Source organism: Pseudopipra pipra, chromosome 7 (genome assembly GCF_036250125.1).
Source record: "Pseudopipra pipra isolate bDixPip1 chromosome 7, bDixPip1.hap1, whole genome shotgun sequence".
Classification (NCBI taxonomy): Eukaryota; Metazoa; Chordata; class Aves; order Passeriformes; family Pipridae; genus Pseudopipra; species Pseudopipra pipra.
The window spans coordinates 19,608,650-19,621,576 of NC_087555.1; the positions used below are offsets into that span (position 1 = coordinate 19,608,650).

The following is a 12,927-nucleotide window of genomic DNA, read 5'->3' on the forward strand; positions in this document are numbered from 1 at the left end:
TTTTATGTTATTTGATAGACAAAGACAGCATAATCCAAGTCTTCTCAAACACAAAACAGATAGACCTTTCAAGTTTGAGAATTTTAGAAGAAGTCATGAATAAAACCAAGAATTATGACAAAGAAACATTAGCCTTACCCTAACTTTGCAGTGTGACAGAAGACCCCACATTGGCTGGGCACAGGCTTCCAGCTCAGCAGCAAAGGCAGCATAGTATGTCTGCGATTCAAACTCCACATGCTCATTTAATTCTCGTTTATTTAAATTCATACCTTCAAAGATTTAAGCAGAGTTATACAACCCAATATTTAGCTAGGGCTAAATAGAATGCAGTATTTTTAGTGTTATGCATTTACACACCAATAAAGATAAAAAAACCTCCACAAAGTGTAAGAATCTATTTTATCTAGCAGCAGAATAATTGATAAAATATGAGAACAAGCAATAAAGTTTGTACAGAAATAAACCAGAAAAGAACATTAGTTCTAGACCAGCTAATAACTGCAGTCCTTGCTGTTCAGGTGACATTAACTTCGACTTTGAATGTCACTTAGTCAATGAGAACATTTGGATGCTGGTCCTCAGAACATTTATCAGTATTGAGAAGCTCACCATTTTGAACTATTTCTTTTAAATAATTAAAAAAATTCTCCATTGCAACACTTAAAAAAAATCCTGATTTGTCAAATTAATTTCCCCAATACTTAAATTTAGAATTTCACCAGCAAAATACTTCTAGTACAAGTTATGATGTGTACTTCAAGTACAACCTCAGAATTCTTGCACCAATCTGAGTCAACTAAGTGTGATGCAATTGTCTTGTGTGTAGTTGAAGAGCAAAGATCCATCAGATAATTTTTTTAATCTACCTGTTTTCTAGAACATACTGTTCTCTTCTAGAAATACAAACTTATGAGAACACTAATAAATTAAATATTTACATACAGCATTGTAAGGATTTTGCTACTGTGAACATTAAGCTGTCTTAACATCCTTGTATTAGTACTGATTATAAGTGTCACATACCTTGAAAAAATGATACAAAATTCATCCATGTTACCAAAAGACCATGATCTTCCAAAAATTTCTTTGCCACACTTTGGTGTGAAAGTATGTTTATAAAATCACTAACCAGGGGCCAGTAGGTATTATTCTTCAGTAGTGCTTCCCCACAATTCACCACAACATGTAAACTATTTTCTTCATCTAGGTTTTAAAAAAAAAAAAAAAGGAAAAGAAAAAGTTATTTTGTTCCTTCTTGTTGTAATTTATAAATAAAGTTATAAAATAATGCAAACCCGACAATTAGTATGTACTGTAATGCTATGGTCAGACACACACAAAGAAAATTGCAGAAAAGAAGAACAGTTCTTTTGTGGTACCTGAGGCTGTTTTTTCATCATGGACTCACCAACACAGATCCCACTCACTAGAAGCCACTCATACTTTGAACAGTATTGCAACCTTTGATAAGCACTGCATTAGTAAAACCATCACAGTTACGCCTCTTTGAATACTCTCAGGAAGTATAAAATGACCAAACAATACAATTCCTACTACCAACACCTGAAATCTATTTTGAATTTGACATACTCACAGTGAGCAAGCTACCTTACAGCATTCAAAAAGAAAACTGGTGATCAAAAGCTACGCTGGCATAGTGATTCTGAGAAAAGCAAAGAAAAGCATTTCCACTCTGAATTTGGGACACAGTTTTTATGCAGCCTGCCCAAGACTAGGGAAAGAGAAGGCTGCATCAGATCACCTGCCTTTGGATGGCTCTATTCCAGTAAAAATGCACTGAAGGACCCCAGTAATTACCCTCTGCACCAGGAAATGTTTGTAAGCAGCACAGCCACAGCCAAAAAGAAACACTGTTACTGTGGGACTCCAGTCTCTGGTTGATGAGGTCCCTCTGTACGTAGAGTGGTTCCCTTTGGCCTGTCCACGAGCAGGGTAACACCTCTGCCTGAATCTGCTCAAGGACTTTGCAAAGAGTTACAGGTTACATATTGCTGATTTTCTGTCCTAGTATAGATTAGACAAATCCAAAGTTACTTCAAAAGGACGGTGGCATTGCTTCTTATTCCGAGCACTCTACAAGCCAGGGTTAATATCATCTAAAGACGCTGGTTTTTCAAAGGATGAACCATCACCAATACTTTTTCCTTGAGGGTATAAATTCTTCTCCCATGAAAAGTTCATTAGGAGGAATGCACTGATAGAGAGGAAAAAAGTCTCTAAGAACACAGGGACATGAATCCTCCTAGAGAGCCAGTTTTATCATCCGCATCCGTATTTCTCCCCCTCATCCTTTCACACCACACGTGAGAGACGTAAGGTGAACTAATAACACTTAGTAGCACGCACTAGTAAATCTACTAACACAAAGTTGGTATCAACACAACTCCTAGGTTAACTGTTTCACGAAAACAGTTTATCACAGCATCCACAAATACCCTCAGTGGACCTGTATACTTTTAACAGGTATCAGCTGCTCAAAAACAATTAGGATCTGTAAGCAATGCAAACTAAATATGCCATAGCAGATACAATTCCTGCTCCACTCTCTCCTTGCTCCTCTCCAGCATGCTCTTCCATCTATCCATTGGCTGGATTTGTAAACTTTGTCTCATTCAGATATTAAACAACCTTTTGTGTACAGTAGCTGCACAAAGAGAAGTCTTCTCAATTTATCTCACCAGCACAGACTTTTAAAAGTCTTCTCACTATTTCCAGCATCCTAAGTGATATTTTGAAACAAACACAAGATTCAAGCCCACAGAATTGCAAAAGAAGGTCAGTGAGAATATGAGAGGGAAAAAACCCAATGAAGTATTTTATGATTTTTTTCTGTCAATGCCCAAGCCTTCATACGTGAAGCAGTGAGCAGGAAATGTGGAAACACTGAAAAGCACCAGACACATCCCAGTGGTAGCCTTGGTAGTATTAGGTTTACTGTTGGACTCAATGACCAACCTAAAAGATTCTATAATTCTATGATAGTATCTTAGCTAAGAGAAATCACTGGTGCTAGGAAAAGGAAACAATGGGGTAGCTGCTCCAAGGTTAAGTCTTTCCTCACACATCTATCACAAATCTGATGTTATTTAACTTACCAGCTTCAGTTTACATCATTAATTACCAGGAAGCTTCTTCAGAGAATGCCTAATCACAGCCACAGCCTTTTTGGCTGCAATTCTGATCCATCACAGAACATAACCACCACCGACATACCATACTGACCAACAACGAGAAGATGCTCAGAAGTAATTTTTAAATTACATTCCACCAATATGGCATTGATTTAGTAAAAATCACTTGATATACAAACTGTTAAATATTTAACATTTTTAATACTGTAAAGCAATCTATGTAGGGCAACAGGAAAACTTCTCATGTTGAAGTGCTGCTGCATGAGGGCACATGAGAGCTAGACAACTGAGGATTTCCCATTTCAGTACAGTCACTGTTTTAGGCTACACACAGAGCAGATTCCGAGAAAAAGGATACTTCAGGCAACAAAAAATACAATTTCACACAGAAGCTGATAATGCTTATTTAGCAGCAGCACTCAGCCTGTCTAGAGAATATTTTCACACTCAAACTAGGATAAAGAGGGTTGAGAGGCCTGCAGTCTGTTCGGCACATCAAAGCACGACAAGTTAGTAAGATTCACTGTGACACCATTTTCAGATAAGGACAGGTAAAACAAGGAGGGTGGAAATAGGACAGTTGCTTTCACTAAAAAAGTTACACAATGTACACTAGTTCAAATTCAAATTACCACTCTGTCCAACAAAAGTTTGATCAAATTACTGTATTTATAAAGTAGTAAATTATTCTCCTTTAATTATATATCAAGTTTTATTAAGGCAATCACAGGAGAGAAAAATTAAAACAATTTCGAATACTCCAAATAGCTTGTGAAATACTTTGAAAATATTTTTTAAATTCATAAAGGTCTCAATTTGCATATATAATTTCTCATTCAAATAGCTGTTTTTGCACTTTACCCAATAAATTAAGCACCTGCAAGGTAATACTCTGTATTCTAAGCTATATAACATTCCTACAAAATAAAACCCAAAACAACCCTACAAACCAAAGGATAAAACATCAGTACCACTCTTGATAACTACCTTTATATTTCTAGGAAATTCGGATACTCAGCCTCTACCACGCATTGCTACATCCTGTACATTTTTGGAAAAAGGGTTGGGGGGGGTGGACGACTATCCAAGAAAAATTAAGTTTCCTCTATAATCAATTTATTATCCATGGAATGAAGCAAACAAACATATCAACCTACCTTGCAATTCACTTTTAATAAGGCAACTTTCCATCATGTACAACAGAACAGTAACCATAATATCCAGCAGTTGGCATTCTTCTGTTACTTGGCGTGCTAGTTCTTCATTGCTGAACAACTGAACACTGATATGCACAATTCTATTAGACATTGTGTCTGATTCATGGCTTTTCTTCAGTGTTTTCATAATAAAAGCATAATGCTGAACAAAAGTTTTTGTAAAAGCAATCTGCAAATTATAAAGAAATTTTGATGTTAACAAGTATTATATAAAAATTATAGCTTTGTTTCATTATGAAATATTCCTTTACAAAAGTACAATCAACATTTCCTGAGAAACACCAGTTGCTATGACAAACCAAAACTGATGGTGTAAGTGTTCCATGTATAGTTTCTAGAAACGGTCCACATGAAAAGACCTATTTACAGAGAGGGGTAACTCAAGCCTCTCATTTTATTACCTTTTCCCAAAATCTAATCTTCCAATTCTATACTTCTCACACTAAAAAAACCCCACCAGAAATGTTCAAACAATGAATAGAAGGTCTCAGCATAACACCTGAAAGTAGTAATAGTTCTAATAATTAATTTACCCTAAATTTTTACATCCTACAACAGGAACAAATGTTCTAAAATGATACACTATGAACAATGAGTTTAGTAGTGCCTAATAAAGCTGCCTTATCACTTGCGCTCATCTACCTATGGAGTAAGGTTTTCATTCACCTGTCAAGGGAGGTATTTCAACACTGAATTTCATTTCCGCTATCATAACATCCTATACTTTTTAATAAACTTTCAATGCTTTCCCCTCAATAATTAAAATAATTAGCAAGTTTTGTTATTCTTCACACAACTATTAGGGTTTTTTTAAACGAGATCATATTTAAATGTATCAATACATATACATACAATATGCATATAGTACAGTTTTGTGTCCTCCATTAGCCTCAGACTGCATTGTAAACCAACCTTTTGCAGGGCATGTACATGTGGGCATATGTGCCAGCTTTGAAATCAGTTCTCACTTAGTACTTTAGGTTCTGAATTAACACCATCTGGACTTGCTTGGCTTAGTAAGAAGACAAGATGGGTAGTGATAAAAATTTTCAGATCAAAGTCTAAAAACCCCTTGTCTATTCCTTCTTCAGTATTAATCTTTCATAAGCATGGAATTAGAAATTTTAAAACCACACTTGGGTAACTGTGTTTTCATCAGACCATACACAAATCACTACTTTATTTGACCTGCCTTAAACTCAGTGCTTCCATATTTTTATTATTAAGATACTACCATGTTTTTCACATTTAGAAAATACTTCCAAAAATATGATGACATAATGCTGCTGCTGGGTCCAGAAACTGTTTCTTCCAGCAAATATTCTCAAAAAAAATGGACCCAAGGTGGGGATGGGGATGTCACTAGAGGAAACGCTGCAAGACTACTTAAACTGCCTTCCTTTATCTGGTCCACAGTGATGGAAACATGTATAATAACTGAAAGTGTGTTCTACATACAGCCCCCAGCACAATGGTAACTGTTTTCAGTTAAAGACTTTTTGGAACAAGGTATTTGCAATGCTTCAGCAAAGTTTAATACACATCATTCTGGTAATTCCAGATATTCCTGTCATATAATTTCCTTTAAATTAAAGCTTTAAACAATTTTAATCACTGGCAGCAACACTTATCATCAAGACATTCACGCTATTGATGTTAAGCCTCAGACACAAATGACGCACCGGATATTTTAAGAAGTTGGTATATTAATGCTGCTAGTAAAAAAAGTAAACTTTTCTACACATTATTTTTTCGCATTCTGAGATGTAGGAACTATGTATTACTTGTTTTACACAGCACTCTCAATTTAAGTTGACTGCAAAAACACTGTCTTTCTCTACGGACAAATTTTGGATTTTTTATTTCTTTATTTTAAATCAGCATGCATCAAAATTTTTTGTGCCTCGCTCGTATACAATAATGAACCTCTGAAAGTAACGTAAATTTGCTCTCAATACAGTATAATGGTAGAGACTCTGTAATACACTTCAGTAAAGGAAAGACAGAAGCTTTTCTCCTACATTCACCTGTAAGTAAAATAAAAAAATACAACCCTTTCCAATTTTGAGGGGAAGAAACTAAACTCAATTCCATAAGTTAAAAAGCTGAAATACTGTGGTAAACTGCAGTCCATATGTAAACACAGCCATAGTAATCAGTCCATCCACCTCAGAATCCTTTCTTTCAGTGGCCAAAGCTATATACACAACTAAGGGAGAATACAGATCAGAGCAAAAACGGAGATTTTGATGTAACACATCCTTCCAAATAGCTTCCAACCTTTTGCAGGAAGTGGCTTTCTAAGACAAACATACTTTCTGTATATTTAATTACCTTCACTCTCTATGATCTTGTGCAGCTTCTATATGTCTAGCCTATCAAAAAACAAAGTTAATTTTTTCAACTGGCCTTTCCTCTTGGTTGCCACTCAACAATCCCAGAACTTTTAGGTGACTAACATCAGCCCCATGTTTCAGTTAGAACTTACATCTCCCATGTTTACATTCTCAACCCTAAGAGGAAGATACTTCTGCCAGCTGAACACTTAAGGTTCCAACAGAAAAACTGTTCTACGGAATTTGCAGAACAGCATATCCAGGGGTTATTGCTGTAATAGCTGCCTCAATGGTCTCTACGGGAGGTGCCCAACAAGGCACAGCATTTTTGGTAATTATGACTGTTGATTCATTATCTCTACCAGATGCTTTTGCATTTTTCTACTTCCAGTATTCCAGATTTCAGCAAGGCTCTGCCCTTGGATGATTTAAACTCTTCCATCAGCTTCCTGTTTACTGTCAACACATTCTTTGCCTTCTCCTTGGTCACATGACGGTCTATTTCTCTGGCCTTTTGCTTTTCCTCTTGTCCACACCATAACACCTTTAATCTCCTGGAAGCTTTGGTAAATTTCTCTTCTGCTTTCTCTTTCTTCACTTGTAAGTCTTCCAAGCTTCAAATGTCAGAGAGTGCTGGAAGGGATGCCTCAAGCACAAATCTGTAAGGCAAAGATCACACTTTTTGTTGTGCTGTCTCTCTCATATACCAAAGTGGGAAGAGAGGGAATAGCCACTTAACCCAGGGTTTTAGCCCACCCCTTTCAACACCTCTTTTCGATACTGGGAATCCTAAAAGAGAAGTTTGTTTTCCTATTTCAAAATAAATCTGTGCAACTGAGATCGCTGATGGCTCAGTGACTGCTCCCCAGGGCAATGGAGGATCAGTCAGCTCTAGTATGTTCATGTTGGAGGTCAGAGATTTCAACAATTTCAAAGCATGCACAGATAGCCAGCTCTGTGCTCTGTGTCTGGCTAGCTCCCTCAGTTTATCAGAAAACCAACCTAGAAGAATTCTGCTGATTTAATGCACTAAATCACCTCACAGAGAATCAGCTAAATTGCACAAGAGCAGACATAGAAAAAATTAGGAAAGTACATGTAGTGTAGATGAGATGAGAGAAGTAACAGAAAGCTGAGAGATCACCTGGAACAGTTTATATCCCTCCAGGTATTCCTGCTGTTTGAGAATGCAATATGATTAATCAGTCCACAAGACTTTTTTTCCAAAAAAGCTAAATGGGAGCCTATAACATAAAACATTCTTCTAATTCATCCCAAAATGCTATGTTCTCTCTATGTACATGTAAAAGGCAGAGCCACTACTTGTAAATTAGCCCCAGTCCTCATAGACATGTTTAAAATTCATGCAGCATTGACATAGTTTTGCAACAAAGCACAGGTTATCTTGGGAAAAAACAGTGTTACTGCCTTCCTAGTATTGCTGTGTGATACATTTCCTGCTCCAAGTTCCCTTACTACTTAAAAATGCATTTGAGACAATCAAAGCAATTAAAATAAACACAGATCCTAAAAGACTTCAAATACTTGGGATTTGTGCTTCTAATAAAGTTTTTACATAGGAATTAGCTGTTTAATGAAATACAATACAAAATTGGTAACAAAAAAACCCCTCTAACACAAAAAAATGTTTAAAATCTTTCAATCTCAGCATGCAGTATTGGTGGGTAGAAGATGGACTACTTCCAGATAAAGGTGGTAGTCAGTAGAGATTAAATATATCATGGTCTCCATTCTCAGTGAAGATAGATGATGAATACACCAAAAAAGAGTCACTGAAGACTGTGGCTTGTTGTCAAAGGAAGAAAGATCTCATGACCATTAAAAGTTGTTGTTATTACATGGTATAGTAAAAAGGGAAACACAGCCAACACTTACCAGATTCTTCCATGTGCTAGCAGCTGGTTGTTTTTACAGGCAGGAATTTCGCTGGCAATGGATCAAGAGAACTGGATGTCCATGTGGGTCCCCAAATTATCAAGAAGAATGCAGGCTTCATGGTAAGGGTTCATCAGTTAAGAAGTCCTAATCTCTCCTCACATATTAGCTGAATCCAAGACCAAGACGAATCTAGGCTGGTATCCCAAATCAAAACGGTGTCTTGACATGGACACAGTATTGCTGAAAGCCCATATCCTTTTCTTCCTTGCAAGTTATCTTCATATCCTTTGTTTTGATACAGCAAGGTTTTAAGGGGACACAAATACAGGGCTGTTCCACTATAAACACACATTTTCGAAGAAATCTGCGTGCCCAGACTTCAGGATTTCTTGTTCTTTGTCTCTCAGCAGATATTGAGAAGGTCCAAAATATTTGTATGGCTCAAGAGTATGACATGATCAGAGCAAAATGTTAAGCCTTATTGCTATGTACACTAGGTCTTGGGAACATGTGGAGCAAACAACCAAACCTGGCTGCACACCAAGATTTAAAACAGGAAGATGACATCCAGTCTCCACAACTCCAGGCCAGGAGATACTTGGTATGGACAACTGCAAAACTCTGTAAGGAAGCACCTGGAAGGCTGCCAAAGTCACCTAGGGCATAGCTGCAGCAAGAACACTCACACTGTAATGGCCTGCATGGAGAAACCACTGCCTACTACAACACTTGAAACAGGAATGAAGTCACTGCAATTATTCACCAGCCACACCACACCACAGAATCACACACTGGTGATCCACATATTTTAAGTGATTAAACCCCATTTTGCGAAGTAAAATAAAACAAAACAAAATCCAACACGTGCAAATATGCAATTAACAGCCAAAAAGGAAAATAACAAAGCATGAGATCAAAATTAATTCTGCTGCTCCAAAATTATCCATCTTATTTTGTCCACATCACTCTTCAAATACTAAGCACTTCAGACCTAACAAAATTCTTAAAACAAGGTAAAAGATCTGCATTATTCTACTGCTTATTATTCAAATATAAACATACATGGTCTCATGCAAGGCATAATGCACACTGAGTATGTGAATAAGAAAACATATTTAGGTTTGAATGAAGTAAGGCAAGTACCTTATAATCTTGATCTGGTAGCATGTTGAGTAAGAAAGTCACCATCTTCTGTGGAAACTCATATTTTATTGTCCAAAATAATAATTCTTCTAGAAAACATTTATGCTTCAAAACATCCATGATAGATTGATCTGCATAAAAAGTTGGAGCAGGGTATGTATAGTGTATTAAAACAATGATAGTGCAGTTTCACTCATAAAAATTCAGGAAAAAAATTAAGAGCATCTTAGTGCATTCTGTAAATTTTATTTTCTTTTAAACACTGGGAATATGAACATGACCAACAGTTCTTTTTATCTGACATTGTGGTGTCAGGACCTCCCAGAGAAGCCAATGAAAGTTTTCACTACAATTCTACCACAGAATCCAATCTTCATTGATTGTATTGAATCATATCACCTTACTGTAATAGCTGCACTGATTATAATGCATCACAGCAAACTGCACAATATTAACATGGCCACTTAATTGAGGGAAACAATGTAGACTACTGCCTAACTCAAGATAAAATAGCAAAACAACAAAATACATTTATGATTAAGTGATGAGTTCTATTACCTAAGAAAACTTTACAAAGCTCTAAACAAGCTAAATAGAAGCAATAATGTATCCATTGTTCTCATTTTCCAAAGCAATATATGTGCTTACTGGCCAACCACAAAGTTGTTGATTGGGTTTCTTTATACAAAAATTACCATAATTAAATAATCAGGTACTAACCCCTTTCTCATCTTTCCCCATTCAACTCCTGGCCATTCACTCTGCCCCCTTACTCATGCTGACAGTAGATCCCTGTGGGGGACCTATGTAGGAATCAAGTCAGGGCTCTTTCCATTCTGTCAGCTGCGTTTTCAAGCAGATCAGTTTCCTGATTGCAAAGCTGCAAACTGACCTTTGCTAGAATAAACTGTTTGTGAAATCACTGTTTGACAGGGCATAAATCATATTAAATCAGTTTTTAAAAATACTAAAATATAAAGACCGATTTTTTCAAGAGGTTGATTATTTATTATTTAAAACTACAACAGGTATTGTTCACTCCAGTAACATATGAGGACTAAAAAGAAAATAATAATAACACTCCTTTACATCTAAAAAATCAACTACACCTGAAGATACATAACCCCACACAGAAAATCCCATATTCCAATGGGAGCATATGAAGTGCCCCCACTGGCACACATCCAAAAACACTTGAACTAAACATCACCTGGCCTTAAAGACTCGCATCTTCACTGAAGTATGACAGCTTTAGAGAGTGCACTGGATAGCTTTATGCCTGTTCTAAGCAGGATAGGCATTTGTGCTTTTCCTAAGCAGGAATTACCTCAATTTTCCATCATTATCAAAGGTCAGAGTTCCTCAGTCAAGTGACCAATTAGCCCAAATTTCAATGTTAGCGTTCTCCTCAAGACTCCAGCAAGCCACAAAAGGGCAAGAATATGTTTTATTTAATATATTCTACAAGCATTGATATAAAAACATTACCTTCACAGAGTCATGAAAGGTATTTTAATATTAAAATATTTTGTAAAGCATTACACATCACCTACTGCAACAAACACGTGATGATCATTTACATTCTGCTCCTCTCTCTTGTTAAGAAATAGTGCATGTGATCTGACTGCCCAGGACAGTTTGTAGCCATGCAGACTGATGTCCCATGTCCACAGAACAGAAAGCAGAAGTTTAGGTACATGCCAAATGCTCCTGAGTGAGAACACCAGGCACGGAGACAAGTGACACAACACCTCATCTGTTACTCATGTGCAGCTTTCCCTGAAACGTTGAACAGTGCATATCACATACTTTATGTAGCAGTTTCAGGCAAGGACAGGAGAATATTATCCACTTACACCTGCTGTAGAATTTAAGTAGGCAGAATGCTCTTACCCAACTTGGAAAATTTGTCAAGAGCACTGGGACTAATGTTCCCACTCCTGTGAAAAGTACCACATGATTTTAAATTTCTTTAAACAAATAATAAAAAAAATAGTGCCTGTGGGTTTAAAATTGTCTTAAATGTCTGGTAGTTCAGATGGATGCAGGATGCAGGTTTTAAAAGAGAGTAAAATAAAAATTCTCTCAATACTCAGTCCCATATCTGTATCAGTGAATCTCAACAAAAAATCTGTATTTTCTTCAAAGAAACCTTTCATTCTTTCCTGGTACTACAAAAGACCTCGCAGAGTGTTGTAAATACCTCTCTGGAATATGAGACTTAGCACTTCAAGATATCTCCAGTATATAAATAACCCTCTATGGAGACCATACACCACTGAAGACCTAGGATGGGACAGGGAGTCTGCTTATATGGAAAAGGTAAATCTGTTTTTATTCAATACTCAGTTTTCTAAAATTTTCTTTTCATACTCTTATTTTATACCCTATTGGACATAAAATATGAATACTGAAAACTTCAGAAAACTATTTGATATTTAATAAAAACAGATACTTACCCTTCCCCCATTGGCAGACTCCCTCCTCTGGGGCAGATATTAGGAGCTATCAACATCAAGAGCACAGTCCATGTTGGGATGCCTCAGAGGGGGAAGACTACAATCCTGGGGGGAAATGAAATGTTGAATTCAAGTATCACTTTTCCTGAAATGCCACTGCTGATACTGGTATCCTGATCAGGCAGCTTCTAAACCTGAACTTCCTCCCTGCCTATTTCCCATAATTATTTATTATGCACCAGAACAACAATCTTTTTTCTTGTGTTACCTGACTAACTCATCTTTCAGACAAGCTAACAGCCTCTAAAATTTAAGAGAGAGAACTTTCCTTGGATGTCTCTACAATTCCTGCATTTCTCCAAAACTACCATCTCTTCCACATCATTATTCTCTACCACAGTCTGTCACATACCATTTTTAAGATTATCTCTTAACAACATCATTGCCAAAACATTTAGTTCTCTGCTTTTCCAGCTTCCTAATCCCTTTTTCCTTCAACCTGAAAACACTAGAAACAACCAATCTTACTTTCCCATACTCCTCACAACATCTTCATACATCTATTCATTCATGAACCTTTGTATTTCAAACTCAAGCTCCAAACATTTACTCCAGAGATCTTCCAGAAATTTTATTCCAACTTTCACCAGTTTTTTCACTCAAATGTTTTCTCAAGACTTGCAATTCTTTGTGCTTCATACGTCCATCTCCTCATACT

The 12,927-nt window shown here is 36.7% G+C and overlaps 1 protein-coding gene across 6 annotated transcripts in view; it reads right to left on the reverse strand.

Annotated features, from left to right (window-relative positions):
• UBR3 (ubiquitin protein ligase E3 component n-recognin 3) overlaps nucleotides 1–12,927 on the reverse strand; it is a 102,417-nt gene that overhangs the window by 68,899 nt on the left and 20,591 nt on the right. For all 6 annotated transcript variants that reach the window (XM_064660898.1, XM_064660897.1, XM_064660896.1 and 3 more), the window contains 4 exons: nucleotides 9,751–9,881; nucleotides 4,313–4,541; nucleotides 1,027–1,206; nucleotides 139–272 (listed from right to left, as the gene is read on the reverse strand). In XM_064660898.1, coding sequence (XP_064516968.1) covers nucleotides 139–272; nucleotides 1,027–1,206; nucleotides 4,313–4,541; nucleotides 9,751–9,881 — 674 coding nt within the window. The remainder of the gene's footprint in view (nucleotides 1–138; nucleotides 273–1,026; nucleotides 1,207–4,312; nucleotides 4,542–9,750; nucleotides 9,882–12,927) is intronic.